General features: G+C 41.7%; 1 protein-coding gene across 3 annotated transcripts in view; it reads left to right on the top strand.

Moving 5' to 3' along the window:
• The window catches only part of LOC112107415 (dynamin-3), a 309,995-nt gene that overhangs the window by 193,281 nt on the left and 94,610 nt on the right, over window positions 1-22,104 (top strand). For all 3 annotated transcript variants that reach the window (XM_026656091.1, XM_026656092.1, XM_026656090.1), the window contains one exon: window positions 15,855-15,964. In XM_026656091.1, the coding sequence (XP_026511876.1) occupies window positions 15,855-15,964 (110 nt within the window). The remainder of the gene's footprint in view (window positions 1-15,854; window positions 15,965-22,104) is intronic.

The following is a 22,104-nucleotide window of genomic DNA, read 5'->3' as shown; positions in this document are numbered from 1 at the left end:
GTGACTTAGGATCTTAAATCATTTGGGTGCTTTTGAAGATGTTATCCATTGTTCCATAGTCTGTTTTCCAAGTCATCTGGCCTCACAGCTATTTTGCAGCTCAATTGTGCTTGCGACACTTTCCCATTCATTGCCTCCAAGCTTCTCCAGGCTTGATTGGTGCCTTTTGGCATTTCAGGGTCCCTTTTTTCTTGTTTGGCATTGAAACAATTAGTCCAGTTTCTTCAAGGCTTTGTTCAACACTTAGGCACATTTTGTTGGCACATCAGTGCATGTTTTCCTTCTGAACTTCAGCACTACAAGCAAGCTCTTTGGCACGATCACTCGATGCACTGGTGCTTTTAGCAGTTTGTCTGTTGGCTCCTTGACCTATTGTGTCTCGATGCTGAGCATATTTGCTTAGTGCTTTCATGTGGGCTCTCAGCAATGAGGTGCTTTGCATTTGCAATCCTTTGCTTCTCAAGTTAAGTGACTGGCTACTGGCTCTGTTCATTACTAGTGCTTACATACACTCCAGCCACTAGAAGTATCCTGATATGCATCTCAGGTTTGTAGTAGGGGAATAAACCTACAACTTTGTAGGGTTTGTCTTTTGGTGCTGTGTGTTTTCAGCAAAATGTTTGTTGAGTCTCATTAATGACCTGCATATGTTCCTCTGTCTGGATGACTGGCCAAGCAAAGACACCACTATGGAAGGTGTCTCATTTATCACTCAAAGTCCTGGTCTGCTCTCCACAGACATTAGGAAAACTTAAGAGACCTGCTAGACATGTTTATCTCAAAGCCTTCTTGTCCCAGGGCAAGATCAAGAAATCATCAGTCTAGCAGGTAAGATTTGTAAGAGACAGCAGTGACTACAAGTGACCATCCTACAATTTTTGACCCTTATGATTGTAACTGGATTTGGAGATCCTGTAGCATGTCTCCCCATGAAACAGCCTCAGAGAACCTTGAAATAACAGTTAAAACAAGCATTCAGGGACTCAAATCATATCCAGTTGGATGACTTCCAGCTTCTCTAGTCTGGTGGCAGTCCAGATAGTCTCTAATTAGGATTGTACTTCCACCTATTCAAACTGTAATGATCATGGATTCAACCTCTAATAGGGAAACCATCTGAGTAAGTTCACACCCAGGGCATTTAGTATCTACAGAAACAGGTGCATATAGAAGCTGTGGACACGAAAGCTGTCCAGTATGCACTAAGGACCTTCAAAGACTTGACATCCAAGAAAGATTGTCCTGAAAAGGACCTGACAAGGATAAAGTGACACTATGGAGTCCTCCTAGATTCCTTCCTAATAGGGTGATGGTTTTCTACATTACACTGGATGTTCTGCCAATATTTTTTTCTCTGTCTTCTTGCCCATCCTTGTGATGTCCTTCTCTACAAGTTCTGCTATTCAACATTTGTTATAGTAAAATCTAGAATCCCCAGTCAGAATCAAGGCCCCATTTTGCTAGGTACTGTGCAATGAAAGAGGTAGACAAAGTCCATGCGTTGAAGAGCTTATAGTCTATGAAGATTTAATTTTAAAAGGTCCTGGTTAAAAGTTTTGACATCCATATCTTGAGTGACGCTGTAATGAAGAAAGTCATGTTTAAATTACTGCATCGCTTATTTTTCAGGCCTGGTTGCTACTGCATGGAAAGTCACATCACTGCTGAGAGAGTGTGACTTTGAGGGGTGTTTCAATCTTAGACACTTGCAAGGCAATCACTTGATCCCCACCTGTATATATTTACAAAAGAACCATTCAGCTGCAAGGGAGGCTGTCTATCCTGCAAAACCTGTCTCCAAAGTTAGAGGGCTCAAATTTTCCTGCCCACATTTTCCTGCCCACTAGAGCTTTTCTTTCAGGAAGTCCCTTGCTTAGTTGATCAGATTCTGAAACATTTTGTTTTTAGGAAGACACATCCTTGAGGATTTGATGGCTTATGCCATTTGTAGTTCGAAGGTAACTTTTTCATCCTCAGATGAAAGAAAAAAATCTTGCTTGTTGGGCATTGGCCTATTCCAATGCTTTAGTTTCATACAGGGACATCATTCAAGCTACTTATTTTCCAGGATATTGTATCCCATAGTGATGATGTAAGCAACAAGTGTCTTTTTCCGTCTCGTATCACTCAGCAGTTTTTCTTTGAAGTGCATAAATTAGGATATATTTATACATAATAATCTGAAATCATCAAATTGAAAAACAAAATGAATATTCTAATTCAGTGTCCCTGTTGATCAGTTTGGATGTTTTATGAGGGTAGGGAGAGAGATATCTTCTAACAGTTATCTCTCAGTAGTTAATGTTTTCCATGGCCCAGGCATCTTGGCTGTTTAAGAAAAAACTGCTGAAATGTACCTTTCAAAAATATCTTGCTGCTATATTAATAAAAAAAAAAGTTGAGACCAGAAGCTCAGTCATACCAGAGTTTCTCTTGGATGTCTGGAAAAAGTCTTATAGTTCTGGGATGCTTTCCAAAATATTTTCAGTGACCATTGCCACAGGCGTGAACTTCTTAATGCATTTTGCAGTAACTTCCACCACAGTGAAACTGATTGCTGTCTGAAAGCTTTAAATGATAAGCAACTAGGGCAACATACATGCCATGAGCCAAATTTTTTTTAATTACTATGTTGCATCTTCAAGATTCTCACGTGGCCAGTAGTGTTAACTCAGGAAACCCCTACTCAAACAATACTATGCAAAATTATGTAATTGCATATTTATATTTTGTTTATTTTCAATAAAAAGGTTTTGTTTCCACGCATACAGGAAAAAAAATTCTGGAAGCATGACCTCTCTCAAAATACATCAATGGCTACACAAGGAAAGTACATGTTGGCTCCTTAAACTTGAGCTTTTCTAGGTTTCCTGTCACAGAAACTGAAATACATTCACAGCCCAAAAGAATTTTTGAGGAATAGCTTTCCAAAGGAGAAGTGGGAAATGAAAGTGAAGTTGTATCTATGACATTTATGCACAGAATTGTGAAAGTCTTATAAAAAAAGACTCATCATTTGTAAATTGCGAAATACCCAGAATGTGAAAATACAATTAAAATTAGCATTTCTTTTAAAATGTTAACACAGTGCTTCTAACATTTGAGATCTAGCACTGGCAAGTCAGTCCTCCTCAGATCACTTCCTCTAGGCTGAAATCAGAGCCCACTCCTATATCAGAAGAGGATCTATATATGTTTCTCCCTAGGAAATGCATAGATCCAGCTACATTTCAAAATGTTCTAATGGAAAGCCCTGTGTAGCTGAGAGGTCAGAACTCACAGGACTTTGGTGTGTAACCATCTGTTCTCCAGCAGCATGGAGATTGGGGGGGGGGGGAGGTTGCCTTCCTCTGAAGCATGGAACACCTGCGGGGATCATCTGAGCATATCTCACTTTAGCAATTCCCTGCAATTGCTGGGGCCTCAGGCATTGGTGGCACCTCAGAGTCTCCTGTTCTCTGTCTGAGGCACACAACAATGTAGTGTCCTGAGAACTGAAATGCTTTAGTCTAACTTAATTTATTGGTCTCAATACAGCGATTACTGGATGAAATTTGGTGGCGTGGGATATACAGAAGGTAAAGCTAGATGCTCTAATGGTTCCTTCTGGCCTTAAACTCTCTGAAACTGGGAACTATATACTCACTGCACTGAATCCACCCCATACTTACCTCATCACCCCCACAAGTCAGCATGGTTCTTCGATTAACCTGCTAGATAAAAAGGGAAATAAAGAAAACCAAGTGGTCAGAAACAGGCCGTGTCACAAAGAAAAAAGCTTTTTCTTCTCCACCATCAGAATAGCCATAAGTCACATCAACAGAGTTTTCCAAACTGTTACCTGATTCATCAACATTGAGTGGTTTCTGTCTGTTCTAGATGCCAGCACCACTTAGTTGTGAGGAACTGACGGACCACTTTCCAGACAAGATTTACTGAATCCAAAATGGTTTTTCACAATCCCAGGTGATGGGAGCCAAAACCACATATCCTTTTCACCAGTCTTTTTCTCATATTGGTCCTTTCATACAACAGGAAGTTCTTGAAGCACGAAACAATGAATAACCAACCATAATTGCCTGAGTCTGCTGACTGAAATATCCAACAACTCTTCTTGGGAAAGGCAATCTCCCATCTGCCCTAAAGTATGGTATAGCTCTGGTGTATGCTTCAGAAGCTGTTGCACAGCTCTCTGTCCTATTTGACACACTGTATGTGTAAAATTGCTAGGACCTGACAATGAGGCAGCATGCCCTCAATTGTCCAGAGTACACAGATGACACCCGACTCTCATAGCAGATGCTCACAACACCATCTACATTGTCTAAGTGAGGTCAGCGCTTAGATGAAATGTGACTGATTTAAGCTAAGCGCAGATGAGGTGGAAGGGATGCTGGTGGGGAGAGAGAAATGCTTTGCAAAATGTTAACATCAACCTCAGTCAAGAGTGCCTGACCTATGCTCAACAAATTTAAGCTATAGCTTTGCTGACATCCTACACTTTTCACCGCTGCTGAACTCACAAATGCTTACAACTGCTGGAAGTGTTTTCATCCATCTATTCCTGGACAGGAGACTACTCCTCATCATACTGTATTCCATTTTGTCCAGAGTGATCTATACTCTTGTGATCAACAAGCTGGACTGCTACAGTGCTCTGTACCCGGGAATAACACTGGCAACATAGGATCATGTGAGCATATCATTCCCAATGTTCGGAACACTTGACTGGCTACCCATTGAGCACAGGTTCAAATTCAGGGACCTTTATTTTCAAAGGCTTCAATATCTAAACTCTAGTTAAATCAGGGATTTCTTCTCCATTAAGCACCCACTGCATTCTTTGAGAACAATGAAATTCATCGCAAGTAATAAATCTCACGTGAGCAGGCGTTAGAATAATCTTATCAGCTGTCCCTTGGCTTTGGAACTCTCCACAAGAAATCAGGACAACAGTGAATCTTCATGACTTCAAGAATGTATGCAAGATTCATCTCCTTGACCTTCAGGGCCGGCTCCAGGTAGCCAAACAAAAAAACAAACAAACAAAAAACCCGTGATCGCGATCTGTGGCGGCAATTTGGCGGGAGGTCCTTCGCTCCAAGCAGGAGTGAGGGACCGTCCGCCGAATTGCCGCCGAACAGCTGGACGTGCTGCCCCTCTCCGAAGTGGCCGCCCCAAGCACCTGCTTGGTAAGCTGGTGCCTGGAGCCGGCCCTGTTGACCTTGTCCTCCCAGAAGAATAAATATAAAACTCGCACGCCTGATCTGGGGAAAAGGCGAGAACCAAAGGTAATTAGACTATTTAATGACCTTAATGGAGCAAAGATACTACAGTGATTGGTGCCATATAAATTTCCAGGTAGAATTACGTAGGGGACTGAAGTTCTCAGGTTAAACACAGAACAGGTCTATCCAGAGCAGCAGTAGCCCTTGCAGTAGTTCCTCCAACATGATGCCTCAAACTTTAATACGAGAAGCTGCTGGGAGGAAGGGAAGATGGGAATAAAATAAAAACAAAAGTCAAGATGAAAAGGAATATTGTACAAAAGGTAAAGCTAAAGATACACCTCAAGTATTTGAATAGTTGTAACAGGGTAGTAAATGAGAAAATAGGTCCTATTAAAAGAGATGGCAGTGGTCATTTATTGAAAAGATGCAGGGATTGCTAAAATGTGAAGTCTTTTGTCACTGTGTTCATGAAGAAGTTTGGGAGCAAGGAAGGTGCCAGAAACAAATATGATAAGAGTCCTGGAGAAGGAGAAAAAATTCCGTGGGAAATGAAGATCATACTATAAAATAAATGACAAGATTAGATTAAAGAATGATTTAACATGGGGTCAGATGTAATGACATTCTGAAGAAGTACCAGAGAGAGGAAATGTTGTTGGTTGGGTTTTTTTAAAACACTTTTAAAAACAGAGGCAGCAGCAGTTTTGGGGAAAATAAATGTGTAAGAAAAATCTAGGGAAAATCTAGAAAACAAAAAACTATAATCTTTTAACTATAGCTATCTATAGATACTGAAAATACAAGAACACAGATTCCCTAAAGTGGATCATGCCTAACTAATGTGATTTAGTTTTTAAAACTTTCTCAGTTAGCTAAAATTTTGGATTTGGCATGTCTGCTTTGCTTGGTTCAGAGAGCTGATTATCTCAAATGTGGAAGGAGTTAAAGGATTTGTGCAATGAGGATACACGAGATTTGATGTTAACGCTCAACATCCTCTGTTGCTTTCTTCTAACATTCTGGCTTGCCTTCCGGAGCCAGAGTCACATTTTTATATAGTTTATTCCGTTTTTTTTCTTAATGGAACTATTTTAATTGTTTAGATTTTTTTTTTTTTTTTAAGATTCACTTCTTGTATTGTGCGATTGTTCCTCAATGCCATTGTCACAAAGATGTACATGATAAATAAACATTTATACTCTAATTTATCATACCTGGTTGTCATTTTAAAGTATAAGAAGTAATATTGCTCCCCAGCCAGACTACATCTTCTGTGATGCACTTTAGCGACGGTACTCTGGTGCATTATGACATGTTAGCAAGAGGGGGAGATGTACTCCAGTCAGGGAGCACTGCCCATAGAGGGGAATGGGTCATGAGCCACTTGAACTACAGCTCTCATGAGGCACTGAGGCAAAAAGTTTTGGTCTGAAAACTTTGGCTGACAACTCAAAATTCTCTCAGATAAATTTCACCTGATTTTTTTTCATTTTCATCAAAAATTTTCTCATAAAAATGTTCCACCAGTTCCCCTAAAACTGATACTAGAAAATAACCAATGGATTTCCTATATACCAAACACTTGGCAAGAACTAGCAGTATTCATGAGGACTTACTTATAAAGATTTCACCCATCTGGCTCGGTTTGGTAGAGAACCAGTGTGGATGGTGACAGACTGTTCCAGCAATTGCAACAGGCAGTTTTTAAAATTAAACTTTAGAATAAAGTGACATGGACCTTCTCCTTGGAATATAATCTATCAACAGTGTGCTTCTGTCTTGGGTAAGAGGATCTGCTCATCTCTCAGCTTTGCCGTTGTCAAAGAAACGTTAGAAAAAAGTTTGGCATCCAGGCTTTACGCTTTCAACAGTTGACTCTATCTGTATAGCTCAAGGTGGGAGGAGGCAGGAGAGATGCATAGGTGGAAGAAATATGATCCTGGCATCTGCAACCTATTAAGTATTTCTAGTTTTGCCACTTTTTTTTTACATAAAAATGTTAAACTTTTCATGTCTGCGTTGTTTTCTTTTTAATGCTGACCCCTAGTTCATTTTCTAGCTAGTTCAGTTATATTTTCTCCAGCTGTACCCAGGAGCAACATCAGGTCCACGTAGCTCAGTGGCCATCACCAGCTTGCTTGCTTTGTTTTTCTACAACAACAAAAAGTTGAGTAAAATGGAAGTGCCTTATGCAGCAAACTTAAAATCTGTCTGTGCAGCTTCAGCTGTAAAGGCAAGCATCGTAAAGCAAAGACCACTGTGAAGATGCTATGCTGCTTTTAGTTTAGCAAGGTAAAAATAAAATTAGACTATAAACATAATTGTCAAGCCGTCTGGAAACTCTTTGGGATATATTTAAAGTTAGATTGCAATCTAGATGTTGGATGTTGATTTAAATGCGACTGGAGGAATTACAACAGTGTACATTTTTATAATGTCTTTGTTACTGTGAGGGCTATTCCACACAGGCAATGAGAGTAGCCCGGGTCTAACTAAAAAGCCCTCTGCTTTCTGGGGTGTAAGTAGGGCCACAGAGCAGGTGTTTCTTACTTTAGCCGTTCGTTTTCTCTTTAATGTCATCTGAGCCCAAGGTTCATAAGCCCCACATCTCCTCCCCCACCACTTAACTGTTTTGTTGGCCTGACAGAGAAAGTAGTGGGGAAGGGAGGAAGTGTTTAACTATCCCAGCACCCTAATTGGTAGCGTACCTTGTCACAGCCTTGCATTATGATCTGCTTCACATAAATGTTAACTACCAGGATGAGGCCTTGCAACACTTCTGCCAGGTAGATAAAAATCATCCCCATATTATAGATGTACAAATAGGCACAGAGAGGCCAAGTGAGTTGCCCACGCTCACACAGGTAGAGAGACAAATAAAATCCAGCCCTTCCAGCTCCTAGTCCCATGCCTTAATTCAAAGGCCATCTAACAGAAGCTCTGTTCAACAGAGATGTTATATGGGTTCTTTAAATTTACAATCAGTGCAAGACTCTTGCTCATGGATATTTGCGCTTCCAGTGTAAGTCACATGGGAAACTCTCTAGCTCTAAAAGATGCGACTTCCTATTAAGTGGGAACAGAATTAGACCAATGCAAGCACTTTGCTAAATCCAACATTTCAGAGTTTGAGGAACATATTTTTGACATGGCATATTGTACTCCAATAATGTTGCTTACGTTCCTCAAGCTATAAACCAGAGAGAAGTGATTGTCCTGTGTCATAGTGCAGTACACTAGTTGTCTTGAGTTGGGAACTCTGACTTCTCACTGTTGAAAGGAACTGGCTGGGAACGTCCAAATGTCCTCTAGTTGGAGGATGTTCAGTGGGGTAGAGCTCTCAAGCTAGCCAATGGGTGCAGCAGAAGACCAGAAAGAGAAGAGCTGAACTCATGAGACCTAGAAATGAGAATCCTTCTTGATGATATCTTAAAAAGAATGATATAGGAAGTAATTAATTAATCCCTTTTCATTGTGCCAAAAACTGCAGAATAGGGTTATTCTTCCTTAAACTCCCTTCAGCTGCAATCCATGTATCTTTTTTCCAGTCACCCAAGGGCTGTCTGCAGATTGTCAAAAGGAGGGAAAAGACTAGATTAAAATCCCTCTCTTGCCTCTTGTGGGCAAACTCATCCTAACTCATTAGATGAACACACTTTAAAGCACTGTCAGAGATCTTTGCTCTCCGTCCACCCTTGTAATATTTTGGACTTCACCTTTATTTATTTTGAGTGTATTTAACTGAAACTTGCTGAAGCAGTTGGTAGTTGCAGTACAGTATATTTCCATCTCACTATCACTGGTTGGCAGCTAGTCGGTCTATTACTGTATGTCTATATACTGCCATTAAAAACCAGTAGCTGGCCCATGCCAGCTGATTTGGGCTTATGGGGCTCGGGCTAAGGGGCTGTTTAACTGCTGTGTAGATGTTTGGACTTGGCCTGGAGCCCTGGGTTCTGGGATCCTGTGAGGCAGGAGGATCCCAGAGCTCAGGCAGCGGCAGAACATCTAGACTACAGTTAAACAGCCCCTTAGCCTGAGCCCCATGAGCCCGAGTCAGCTGGCATGGGCCAGCTGCAGGTTTTTAATTGCAGTGTAGACATGTCGTTAGTCACCCGAACATAAAACATAGGACAGCATTAGCCCACTAAGGACTTTCTTGAGCATTACGTTTTGTAGCCAATTAATTCGTTTTGTCATTTAATTGTGTTATCTGTTGTCTTGGTTAACTCATATATTGTTTCATGTGTAATCAATGTATGATGACTAGATATAAGTAGGATAGGATTATAGGAGAACAAGACTGATAAATATTTAGGAGTGATAAGTGTGTATTAGGTATCTAGGTAAAGTAAGGTCATAATGCAAGGATACATGCTAAGGCCTGTGAGGTTTCAGCTCAGCCACACTAGGCCTCAGGCTTAAGGAGATGTGTCATGAATGGGTGACACAGAAATGACCCTATGCCAGTAAGGTTACAGGGTTACTGTAGAGGATGTGCCAATAGGTGATGTTCCCGGAAAATGTCCCAGTGTACCCATCTAGAATGCAAGACACCCAATTGTAACATCACAAAAGTTCTGCTCTGAACACAGGTTATCATGGGAACATGTTTACATAAATGTTAATAAGAATAAGGGGAACTAGAACAACCTATGAGAAGCAGGGCACCCCATCATTTGTGTGGAAGTACAGATAGGGAAGAAGATGGAACCCTCATGCATATTCATAGGGTGTTAAGTGTGATCATAACAGCAAGATAAAATGGGTTTCCTGATATGAATAGGGTGGGAAGACCACGGTGGGAACCACTCCTCTATTAATGACTACCTGTTAGGAGATCCACCCAACTTGATAAGATCCTTGGGTATGTGAGTATGAACCCAACATTGGCTATATGGGTATATGACTGTAACTTATAATACAAACAAGATTTTTTACTTGTAACTGTGTGTATGGTCACTGTATTCATTCTTTGTATGCTCCTATGAGTCTCCCAACCAAACAGCATTGTAAGGGGTAACTTCCACCCTAGTGATTTGAAAACTGTGGCACCCCTGGAGCCGAGTTCACTCCCTAGGGGCACAGAACTATCCAGTTTTAAATAGAGGCTACCGTATGACTGCTGGTGATGGAACATCATCTCCTGGGGATGAATGCCTTTCCTGGCTAGGATATTTTTAACTTGCACTGTGGGAAGTTTTTCATGTCAGAGGAAGGATGGGTCACACGTACATCTTTGTAAAGTCACAGTTCCTTCTAGAGATGAGTCTTTGTCCTCACCTCTTACTGAAACCTTTTCTTGTATTTGTTCATTCACCTCTGCCCTGTAACAAAAATTAAAATCTATAAATAAAAATGAACAAATGTTGAAAAATAAGAAATGGAACTAACGAGCCAGGTGCCCATCATCACTTGTATAACTATGCCTAGCCCCATTCCTCCCACCTTGCAGTTCCTTGAGATAGTAACCTTGCCTTTTGGCTGTGGAGCACTTAGCATACACTGATCTGATCCTGGTTAGAGTTTTGAGAACTTCCACAGGATAATGTAATGCGCTAAGGCTAACTTCTTTTTGGGCTCATCTATTGCTTGAATGATGGTAGTTCATGTGGAGGTGATAGTTCCTTTTTCTGTGTGTGTGGGGGGAGTGGGGGAGAAAGTTGGGTTTTTTTTTTTAATTGCGATGAGCTTTGTATCTCTTGAATGTCATAGGGGATGTGTGATGCCTTTTTTCCTGAGCTAAATAGTTCTGTAAACCTGGCTTCTCATGTCCATTATGTTGTCTCTGAAGGACTTTGAAACGTAGACAGCCTTCCATCTCCCTTCATAGGACTTGTCCTCTCCGCCTCAATGTCGGTGTGAGAGGCCATATGAATAAATACCACTTCTTAGTCTCCAGTAGGCATTTCCTTCTTCCTGGTGGCTGGAGAAGAGACACATAGTTATGGCATCAAATGTTTACAAAACTTTCCTACATCTGGAACTTTGTTTAGAGGATTCTTGGTATAGTTTTTCCATGGCTTTCTGTTTTGGTTTTCATACTTATGTGGTTGCTTGGCTTATCAATAATTATCTTCCTTCATCAGAAATCTTCTGGTATTCTGGTAATATAGTAGTAAATGATAGCACATTTCATTGCAATAGAAAGTAACCTGGAAAGTGTAATAATTAATCATTTAAGAAAAAAGCCATTTCTATTTTTATAATTACGGAAGAACAAGATACATTTAAAGCATTTTGAAAGAAATGAAGATGTTATAAAACGATCTTAAATACTTAAGTGTAACAAAACATGTTACACCTTTGTCCATTCCAGTTTTTAATTAAAAAAAACTATAATTTGTTTTATGATATTAAGATTATCTATCCCTCCCTCTATGTTTATATAATAAGGTGTATTTTCCAGATGGACTCAAGCAAGCATAGCTGCATATTTGCCATTTTAAGTTTTTTCCCCGCAATGATACCGATACTATTTACAATATTATTTATAATACAAAAACATAGTACAATTAAACAAAATACATTTTAGGACACCATGCACTTTACTTCATCTTAGAATCTTCCTTATAAATGGATAATTATTAAAGGGTGTTTAAATTATTTATTCAGGTTCTGTATGTTGGAAAATATCTTGCAATGACTATAAGTAGGGCCCTACCCAATTCACGGTCCATGTTGGTAAATTTCACAGGCATAGCATTTTTAAAATCTTGAATTTCACAGTGTCAGATATTTAAATCTTAAATTTCACGGTGTTGTAACTGTGGGGTCCCGACTCAAAAGAGGCTTATGGGGAGGGGGGTCGCAAGGCTATTGTAGGGGAGTCGTGGTATTGCCACCCTTACTTCTGTGCTGCCTTTAAAGCTAGGCGGCTGGAGAGGTGCGGCTGCTGGCCGGGCACCCAGCTCTGAAGGTAGCACCGCCACCACCAGCAACGCAGAAGTAAGCAATACCATACCATGTCACATTTACTTCTGTGCTGCTGCTGGTGGCAGCACATCCTTCTGGGCTGGGTGCCTGCCAACAGCCACCGCTCTCTGGCAGTCCAGTTCTGAAGGCAGTGCAGAAGTAAGGGTGGCAATACTGTAATCCCCCTACAATAGCCAGATTTCCCGGGAGACCAGATTTCACGGTCCGTGATGCATTTTTCATGGCTGTAAACTTGGTAAGGTTCTAACTATAAGGAAAAACTGTATCTGTTAATCTATGATAAATAAAAATGCTTCTATATGTTTCCTTAATTAAGTATGCATATATGTTTTAGTGATTAATATGTGTCTGTTGACTCAGAAATGTGAACTTCAAAAAGGAAATACAAAAGCAATTCCGGAAAACATGCATGTAAAAGGAATACATTCAGTTAACTAAGGAAATTGGGTTTGTTTCTGCAACCTCTCTTTGCATGAGTTATCCCATTTGAATTGATGGGACTTCGTATAGAAGGATTGCAGCCTGGGGCTTGTTATACTCTTGAATATTCTGAATTTCTGTTGCTAGATATTGTAGACTTCTGTTGCTTATGTTTTAATGTCCTTGTGTGGCAGTGTGTGTTTTGTATTTGACCACAACATCTATCTTTTAAAATTTAAATTTTAAATTAATTTTGCAGGTTACTCCTCGGTACCTAGTTAAATGCTAAATGTTTGAATACAGTAAGGGCTCCAGAACAGCCATACATGACAGTAGATATTGTTAGCTGAAGAGACTGCTCTGAGTCTGTATTACATCTCACTATTCAGTTGTCATATTTATCTAATGTATTTGGAACCATAGGATCTAGGAGCGAGGGCACCAGCCTGAGAGTCAGGAGAAATAGGTTCTAATCCCAGCTCTTGGGTGAATCACTTCACTTCTTGGTGTCTCCCCATCTGTAAAAGGGTCTCCTTTGTAAAAGCGCTTTTGGTATGTCCCCACAGCGTTTTGGAGCAAGCCTCCCAGCCCAGGTCAATAGATTTGGGCTAGTGAGGCTCACTACTAGCGCTCTAAAAATAGTAGTAGTATCTTGATACACTAATACGTGGGAGACCCCGTGCAATTCATCCCATCATCCAGATCATTAATAAAGACGTTGAACAAAACCAGTTCCAGGACCGACCCCTGGGACACTCCGCTTAATACCAGCTGCCAACTAGACATTGAGCCATTGATCAATGTCTAATTAATGATCTAGAGGATGGTGTGGACTGCACGCTCAGCAAGTTTGCAGATGACACTAAACTGGGAGGAGTGGTAGATACGCTGGAGGGTAGGGATAGGATACAGAGGGACCTAGACAAATTAGAAGATTGGGCCAAAAAAATCTGATGAGGTTCAACAAGGACAAGTGCAGAGTCCTGCACTTAGGACGGAAGAATCCCATGCACTGCTACAGACTAGGGACCGAATGGCTAGGCAGCAGTTCTGCAGAAAAGGACCTAGGGGTTACAGTGGATACAGAAGCTGGATATGAGTCAAGAGTGTGCCCTTGTTGCCAAGAAGGCTAACAGCATTTTGGGCTGTATAAGTAGGGGCTTTGCCAGCAGATTGAGTGACATGATCATTCCCCACTATTCGACGTTGGTGAGGCCTCATCTGGAGTACTGTGTCCAGTTTTGGGCCCCACACTACAAGAAGGATGTGGAAAAATTGGAGAGAGTCCAGCGGAGGGGGGCAACAAAAATGATTAGGGGGCTGGAGCACATGACTTATGAGGAGAGGCTGAGGGAACTGGGATTGTTTAGTCTGCAGAAGAGAAGAATGGGGGGGGGGATTTGATAGCTGCTTTCAACTACCTGAAAGGGGGTTCCAAAGAGGATGGATCTAGACTGTTCTCAGTGGTACCAGATGACAGAACAAGGAGTAATGGTCTCAAGTTGCAGTGGGGGAGGCTTAGGTTGGATATTAGGAAAAACTTTTTCGCTAGGAGAGTGGTGAAGCACTGGAATGGGTTACCTAGGGAGGTAGTGGAATCTCCATCCTTAGAGGTTTTTAAGTCCCGTCTTGACAAAGCCCTGGCTGGGATGATTTAGTTGGTGTTGGTCCTGCTTTGAGCAGGGGGTTGGACTTGATGACCTCCTGAGGTCCCTTCCAACCCTGATATTCTATGATCACTACCCGTTGAGCCCGACAATCTAGCCAGCTTTCTATCCACCTTATAGTCCATTCAGCCAATCCATACTTTTTTAACTTGCTGGCAAGAATACTGTGGGAGACCGTATCAAAAGCTTTGCTAAAGTCAAGATATATCACGTCCACCGCTTTCCCCATATCCACAGAGCCAGTTATCTCATCATAGAAGGCAATCAGGTTGGTCAGGCATGACTTGCCCTTGGTGAATCCATGTTGACTGTTCCTGATCACCTTCCTCTCCTCCAAGTGCTTCAAAATGGATTCCTTGAGGACCTGCTCCATGATTTTGCCAGGGACTGAGGAGAGGCTGACTGGCCTGTAGTTCCCTGGGTTCTTTCTTCCCTTTTTTAAATATGGGCACTCTATTTGCCTTTTTCCAATCGTCTGGGACCTCCCCCGATTGCCACGAATTTTCAAAGATAATGGCCAATGGCTCTGCAATCACATCAGCCAACTCCCTCAGCACCCTTGGATGTATTAGATCTGGACCCATGGACTTGTGCATGTCCAGCTTTTTTAAATAGTCCTTAACCTGTGCTTTCACCACTGAGGGCTGCTCATCTCCTCCCCATACTGTGTTGCCCAGTGCAGCAATCTGGGAGCTGATCTTGTCCGTGAAGACCGAGGCAAAAGAAGTATTGAGTACTTCAGCTTTTTCCACATCATCTGTCACTATGTTGCCTCCCTCATTCAGTAAAGGTCCCACGCTTTCCCTGACCACCTTCTTGTTGCTAACATACCTGTAGAAACCCTTCTTGTTACCCTTCACATCCCTTGCTAGCTGCAACTCCAATTGTGCCTTGGCCTTCCTGATTACACCCCTGCATGCCTTAGCAATATTTTTATACTCCTCCCTAGTCATCTGTCCAAATTTCCACTTCTTGTAAGCTTCCTTTTTGAGTTTAAGCTCACCGAAGATTTCACTGTTAAGCCAAGCTGGTCGCTTGCCATATTTGCTATTCTTTCTGCACATCGGGATGGTTTGTTCCTGCTCCCTCAATAAGGTTTCTTTAAAATACAGCTAGCTCTCCTGGACTCCTTTCCCCTTCATATTAGCCTCTCAGGGGATCCTACCCATCAGTTCCCTATGGGAGTCTAAGTCTGCTTTTCTGAAGTCCAGGGTCCGTATTTTGCTACTGTCCTTTCTTCCCCTTGTCAGGATCCTGACAATTCTCATCTACTATAAATAATCTCTGATTAACGTTTACTGAAACTGAGTACAAGTGACAGAACCTGTCCCTACATGATTAGTTGAATGGAATAGGGTCCCACATCATACTGTCCTCCAGCTAACTGAAAGAAAGGGATGGAAGGTTATATCATTTGGTACGCACCCAAGCTCACCCAACTATGAGTAAGATAATTTGTTTTAGGTATTCCTTTAGTCTTTGATAGCAGTGTTGATGTCAAGGTAGGAAACAGAATAGTCGCTAACTAAACTAGAGCATGCTCATGTCTGCTTTCTTTGAAACATATTACAGTATTTGTGGTTTTATTTATTTTTAATAGGAAAAGGAAAAGAAGTACATGCTTCCCTTGGACAACCTGAAAGTGCGGGATGTTGAAAAAAGCTTCATGTCTAGCAAACATATTTTTGCCTTGTTTAACACGGAGCAAAGGTAAGGGAAGGCGCCAGCCAGTGCTTTGCAAATAGGTCTGAGAAGATGTACAATTTAATGAAAATGACTGCAGTTTTGGTGCTCCCATTAAATGAGACTTTAAACCTCTTCAATGCTTTCAGCTCATCTCTTTCTGTGCTATTGCTTTAATCCTGATGCATGGCACCAAAAGTCAGCATTACATCATTCTCACTGTTCATGGTGTGGACTCAAGACTGTGGTTAGTCATTTTGCTCTTTTGAATGAGTGACCGATCCCCTCCCTATCCTATTTTTATGTGTTGCTGGACCTTCCATCTGTGACTTTTGTACTTTATGGGCTAGATCCTGGTTGAAATTGGCAAGCTCCATTGACGTCAATAGAGCTACATTAACCTACACCAGTTGAGGATTTGTCTCTCAATTCTACAGCAACAATATGTCTCTAGTCATCAGTCACTGTAGGTGATTTTTAAAAAAACAACTGAGGGACGAATGAATGAGATACCTCTGTCTTCCTAATTCATTTGAATCTTAATTCAGCTATGTTCCACCTGACACTTTTCCAGCTAGCCTGCAGCTTCTGAGTAAGGAGTGGTGAGAGTGTCGTGCCCCTGTGGAGATATGCTTCTAAAAAGCAGGAGAGTGTGACTAGTATACAAACAGAAAGGAAAGGTGAACACTGCAACACACACCCAAATGCAAGTGATCAGTGCTCATTCTAAAGGGAGGAGTCGTGTTTGAGGTTGGCTCAATGGAGCTATAGCATTTCAGTAGATAAGCTGCATTTTCCAGAGTCCTATTTTCAAAAAATCAGTTTAAGTACCTGTAATACTTGTCCTTTATCTTCTCCTTCATTCACCCCACCCTCCAAAGCTTTGTGATGTGCTGAAATGTCTTTCTAGCTAAGAAGGGCTGGATAGGACTCTCTGTGGAATCGGTTTTTATTGCTCCTGAACTGACTAGAAGTGATCATTGCACAGCAAAATGAGGCACTCTCTCCCGCAAGGGCTGAGTGGGCTATCTCTGAACCACTCCCAGTTGCTGCTGGCCTCCAGAGCGAGAGATTAAGTTTGAGTCTCATGCTTGAATGCCCCATAAAGTCTTGCGGTACAACTGGTAAACCGTTAGACTGGGCTCGCATGTTCGTATTCTGTTTCAAACAGTGCACTTGGAAAATATCTCACAAATAACCGTTAGGAACATGAGATAAAACACTTCACCATTTGCATTTCTAGACCCCGCAGAAAGCTTTTAAAACCTTTTTTGCCTTTTTAGAAGTTGTTTGTTCTGAAATGTAAGAGAAGTGATCTGTGGAAGCTGAAATGTAATTTAACTGTTTACACACATAGGTCAGTCATGGAAGATAACTTTGTAGTGATGGATCCTTGTCAATTTTATTGATTCTGTGCAAAGTATAGGAATATTTTTTAAGGCAGGCATGTAGTTCAGCCCCTAGGGTCGGGGGGCCTTATGTTCCACAGGGGCGATTCTCCTTTGTTGTGCTAATGGTTATGAATATTTTGTGCTTTTTAAATATTAATGGGCAAACTGCTATGAAAAAAGGAGAGAAACAAATCATTTACCTTTTCCAGTTCACAAAAAAGGGGCGGAGTGATTTTTCACACTTTCACCGGATCGTAACGTAGAATGTGGAGTGAGGATTTTAGATACGTATGTGTAAAATCTGTTAGAGCTACTACCCACTCAGCTTTTGACTGGGCCTCCTGCATTCTGAAGTTGCATTAAAAGCATCCTGAAATATACATGGGCATGACAGGACATGACAGTGCAGCAATAAGATGCCAGAATCATGTCGTCTAAGTAGAATTCCATAGCAGGAAGAGATGGGCTCCTTGGTTATGGGAATCCTTTTATTAAACTATATTTAAAATGGCAATTTCTTTGCTATCACGATTCAGCCGATTTCCCCTTGATCTTTCTAGAAATCTCCCTTTTTGGCTGAAATTAAGTGTTGTATTGGTTTAATATCTAATACTGCCTCATGCTAGGAACTGCCTGCTGTAGCATTGTGGGGGTGTTGAATGAAATGATCTAGTGCAGGGGTTTTCAGTCTGGTGGTCATGAACATGTATTGGGGTTGTGACCACCCTGCCCTTCCCACCTTGCTAGGTTGAGGGTGGAAGGTCTTGGATGGAAAAGGTTTAGATCCACTGGTATAATGGATCTCATTTTATTTTAAAGTTCCTTGATCATGAAGATATTTTTCTGGGGTTTGGGGGGGGGGCAGGGGGAATGTTAGCTGTGAGAGTCTGCACTGTTCACTTTTTTATTAGTATAAAATAAACTCTGTGTCTAGTCACTCCTTTCATACTACTAACTGAGAAAGAAGTCACCCTTTTTTAATTTTTGCCTGTTGAGGGTTTCTCTGACTGCAAGGATTTCAGTATTTAAGATACAGATAATTAAAGAACAGTAGTAAAGCCATCTACTATAACATCCTAGAATGTTATGTGGGTCATTCTGTGTTCCACTTTCCTCCTTAATCTCAAGCAGCATCCAATTTTTGTGCATCGCCTAGGCAAAGTTTTAGTGTGCATTTAAAAATATTTAAATTGTTAAAGCAAAGTCTCCCTTTAGTCAAGAGAGTTTTCTTGATGACTGTTCTCTCATTCCCAGCCTCTTACTGCCAAGGTATTTCCTGTAGCCATATGTTTCTGATACTGTACATTTCAATAGCTTCCTGGATTATGCATACTGCATTTTTTCCATTTATGAAAACCTCCCCAGTTGTGAAATACAGTTACTAGGGGAAATCCTAGTTTTGCTGAAAAGAAGGCTAGACAGGCTTGAATAGGAGACTGTAGATAGATGAGTAAGGAAACTAACAATCTCTGTCACTTTGATTTACTGCAGAAGTCAACAGCTCTCTGACAGAAATCAAATGTGATATGGTAATGTGTAATGAACGAAGGCTATGGCAATTGATTTAATGGAGAAGATAAATTCTCACGTAATGAAACATAATTGTGTGTGTATGAACAGCCTGTGTTGTGAATTAATGAATTTAAATTCCTTTCTGATTGCTTTCTAAATTAAAATTAAACCACTGAAATGGAATAGGAGGGATATGCTGCTTATCCGAGTAACATTGCCTAAACAGAAGGAAAAAGAAACTAGAGGTGCCTTCCAGCAAACCAATTAATTGTTACATGGTATCTCTCTACAGCTTTTATTTAAACCATACGTACTACTAAATTTCACATGCAGGGGCGTATTAGTGTAGATGGGCTCTTTTGATTTACTTAGGTAGAAGCATTCGGGGCTAAAGCAAATGGTATTAGAGAAACTGCCATTTGACTCGCTCTCCCATTTTCACAATGATTGACTGGCATTTTGTCATAAGCAGAGCTAATAAAGCCAGGGAGAGGATTTTCTGTCCAATCATACGCTTACGAACCGTAGGTCCACATCCAACGGCTGCACTGATGAATAAGCCCGAGGCTCCTGGGCAAAGTTCAAGAACAAACAAAAAATAATAATTCTGTCTTTCCCAGAAAGTTTACTTTTCTTCTAGAATTTCAGCACAAACGCTTTGCCCACTCCCCACCTATTTCCCATAAAAACTATTTGCTGATTGATATTTTTTTTTCTTTCAGGCAAGTACTTTAGCTTGGGACAAGCATTATAGTCGCAAATGTGCCTCTTTTTAGGAACTGTACAACAGTTCCAGCTGTCTTTAGTTAATAAGGGGAAGTAATCATAGTCTCTGATGATCTTACTAATGGCTGTGGAATTCCAGATAGTGCAATTCAGTGCTTAATTTGCCGGCACCTCTAGGCTTGGGAGTTCATAGCCCCAGCACCTCTGGGCTTGTTGCGTCAGTTATGAAAGTAAAAAAATTGCTAGAGCCCCGGCACCTCTCTCATTACAAATTAAGCACTGGTGCTATTTCATTTAATTTGTTTCTGTGCCACCTTAAAATAACCCTTACGGCCTTGTAACAGAGAGGCAGAGCTTTTTGGTTGACTCACTCTATTGGCAGGTATTCGAACCTTGTATTAAGCTGCTGCAATTTCTGCTGACTCCTTGTGGCAGGAGCAGTTTATTCTAACTCCACTTAGGATATCAGAAGGGCTTTGAATAAGCAGAAGTGTGAGGGGTGCATCTTCCTTCCCTCTGCTGCAAGCAGAGGGAGAGTTCCTCTTCCATGTGTTCTCCTGAATTTAGGGGAGATCAGCTCCTTCTTCTTGCTGCTTCTTCTCCTGGTGAAAAAGGGACACACCAGGAGGGAGATTTTGGAGTTATGGAGCCAGAGGAGGAAGCTGGTCTGTTTGTTTGTTCGTTTGTTTTTTTGGTGGCTGGAGCATTGTTTGCTGACTCCTGCCCTTACCTGCCAGTAGGGGGAGCAGCACCTGATGGGGAGAAGAATTGTCTGGTGGGGAGTCCCTTATCTACCTCCTTTTTCCCACAGGAAGCTCTATTCTCCTGTTTGATTCCCTCTCCCTTCCAGGGTGGCAGAGAGGGAAAGAGGCTCCCTCATCTCACCCTACCTGGCTCCAGGGGAAAATGGAGACTGCTGCATCCCCTCCCCTAGCCATATTCTCTAGTAGAAACCAAATGATCTTGTCAGGTTCCTCTCCCCTCATGGCTGTCCGTAGTGGGGTCTGTGGGTGGAGAGGTGGGTTTGGAGCACGAGATGTTCCTCTGCAGTTACACAGACTCACACTGAGGACCCAAATAGAGGGCCTGATGGTGGAATAGCTAATAATGGCACTTGGGTGTGCCAGCACCTGCTATTCTCTGGTGGAGGCTGTCTGTCTGGAGGCTGAAGCTTCAGTCTGAGGAACAAATAGTAAGGCAGGTAGAGGAACCATTGTGAAGATAAAGTCTTGGGGACGCTGAAAGAAAAACCAAAACGATGCTTACCCAGATGATGGGGTGAGCCACCAGGCCCTACATGGATTGTGACTATCAGGTTACATGGTCTAGCTGAAGCTGCCTGGGCTGAGATACCCATGGGAGTGTCGTGTGACTGCTGAGCGAGTAGAGGCGATGTCGCCGTGTGTGCCCACGCTGGTATGGAAGAGCTTATTAAGAGATGAGCAAAGGCAGCCAGCAGAACTTGTTCTGAGTCATCCCTCATTCCCCTATGCATAGGGGGCAAGTAGGCTGACTCTGGGGAGGGGTGCCGTACTCATTCATTGTCTTCGGGAGAGATAGGGAACATTTCCTGGAACCTACGGGACGTTCAAGAACGTCATTCAGGACTATGGCACAGGAAATGCCACAGGTAGAGAAGAGCCTGGGTCTTCTGGAGGCAACATGTGACTTGGGGAGTTGGGTGGGTCCTATGTGGGTTGCAAAGGTGACATAGATTAGATGTTCTGGGAGGGAAGCAATGTACCGGGCCTCTTGTGAGCCCCATCCCATTAGCAAGTATTAGAACCTTGAATAAAGCTCTTAAATTCCTTCTGCCACAGGGCAGCTGGTTACCACCACCCCAAGATATAAGAGGGATTGGGGTGGCACCCAAAAGAGAGGAAACTACTGCAGGGAGTTAAGACAAAGGAGGTGCTGGATGGACGCCAAGCTCAGGGAGGAAGCTTAGGCTGAGGTGTATGTTTTGTTACTGTTTTTGATTTACCAAGAAAGCCAAGCCCCAGGGAGAGCTAGGGGATGAGCCTATTCATAGCCCCATACCTGGTGTTACAAATGAGGGAGTGAGAGTGCATTTAAAAAAAATTCAGATGAATTTTATTCAGAAAACAATTTTTTGAGGTTTGTAAACTACAACAAACTTCTGGATTCTGTTCAGTATTGAAGCAGTTGTAATATAAAGAAATCTGACTTAAAAATGAGTTTTAAGCCTCAATTGCAGTTCAGTAGCTTACTGCTCTGCCTTATCAGTCCTTTCATTTGTATCACCATTCAGGGGAAATAGTAGAACACAGCATTTGCAGGTAGGGGTCTTAGGACTGGCATTACAGAGCAAAAAAAGCTCTTAAGAGGAAGAAGCAGCAATGCTAAAGTCAGAACAAATAGCTTATTTGTTGTCTTTTGCTTCAAGGAGGCCTCTCATTACCTGTAGAATTATGGAAACATACCAAAAAAATAAGATCTTTTTTAGTGGTTTATATGGAACAATCAAGTTTTTTGCTGCAGTTTGCCAAAATATTGCTGAGTCAGTGAACTAAGCTG

Source organism: Terrapene carolina, unplaced genomic scaffold (genome assembly GCF_002925995.2).
Source record: "Terrapene carolina triunguis isolate 2854851 unplaced genomic scaffold, T_m_triunguis-2.0 Scaffold212, whole genome shotgun sequence".
Taxonomy (NCBI): Eukaryota; Metazoa; Chordata; order Testudines; family Emydidae; genus Terrapene; species Terrapene triunguis.
This window is presented reverse-complemented; position numbering and strand designations above follow the sequence as displayed.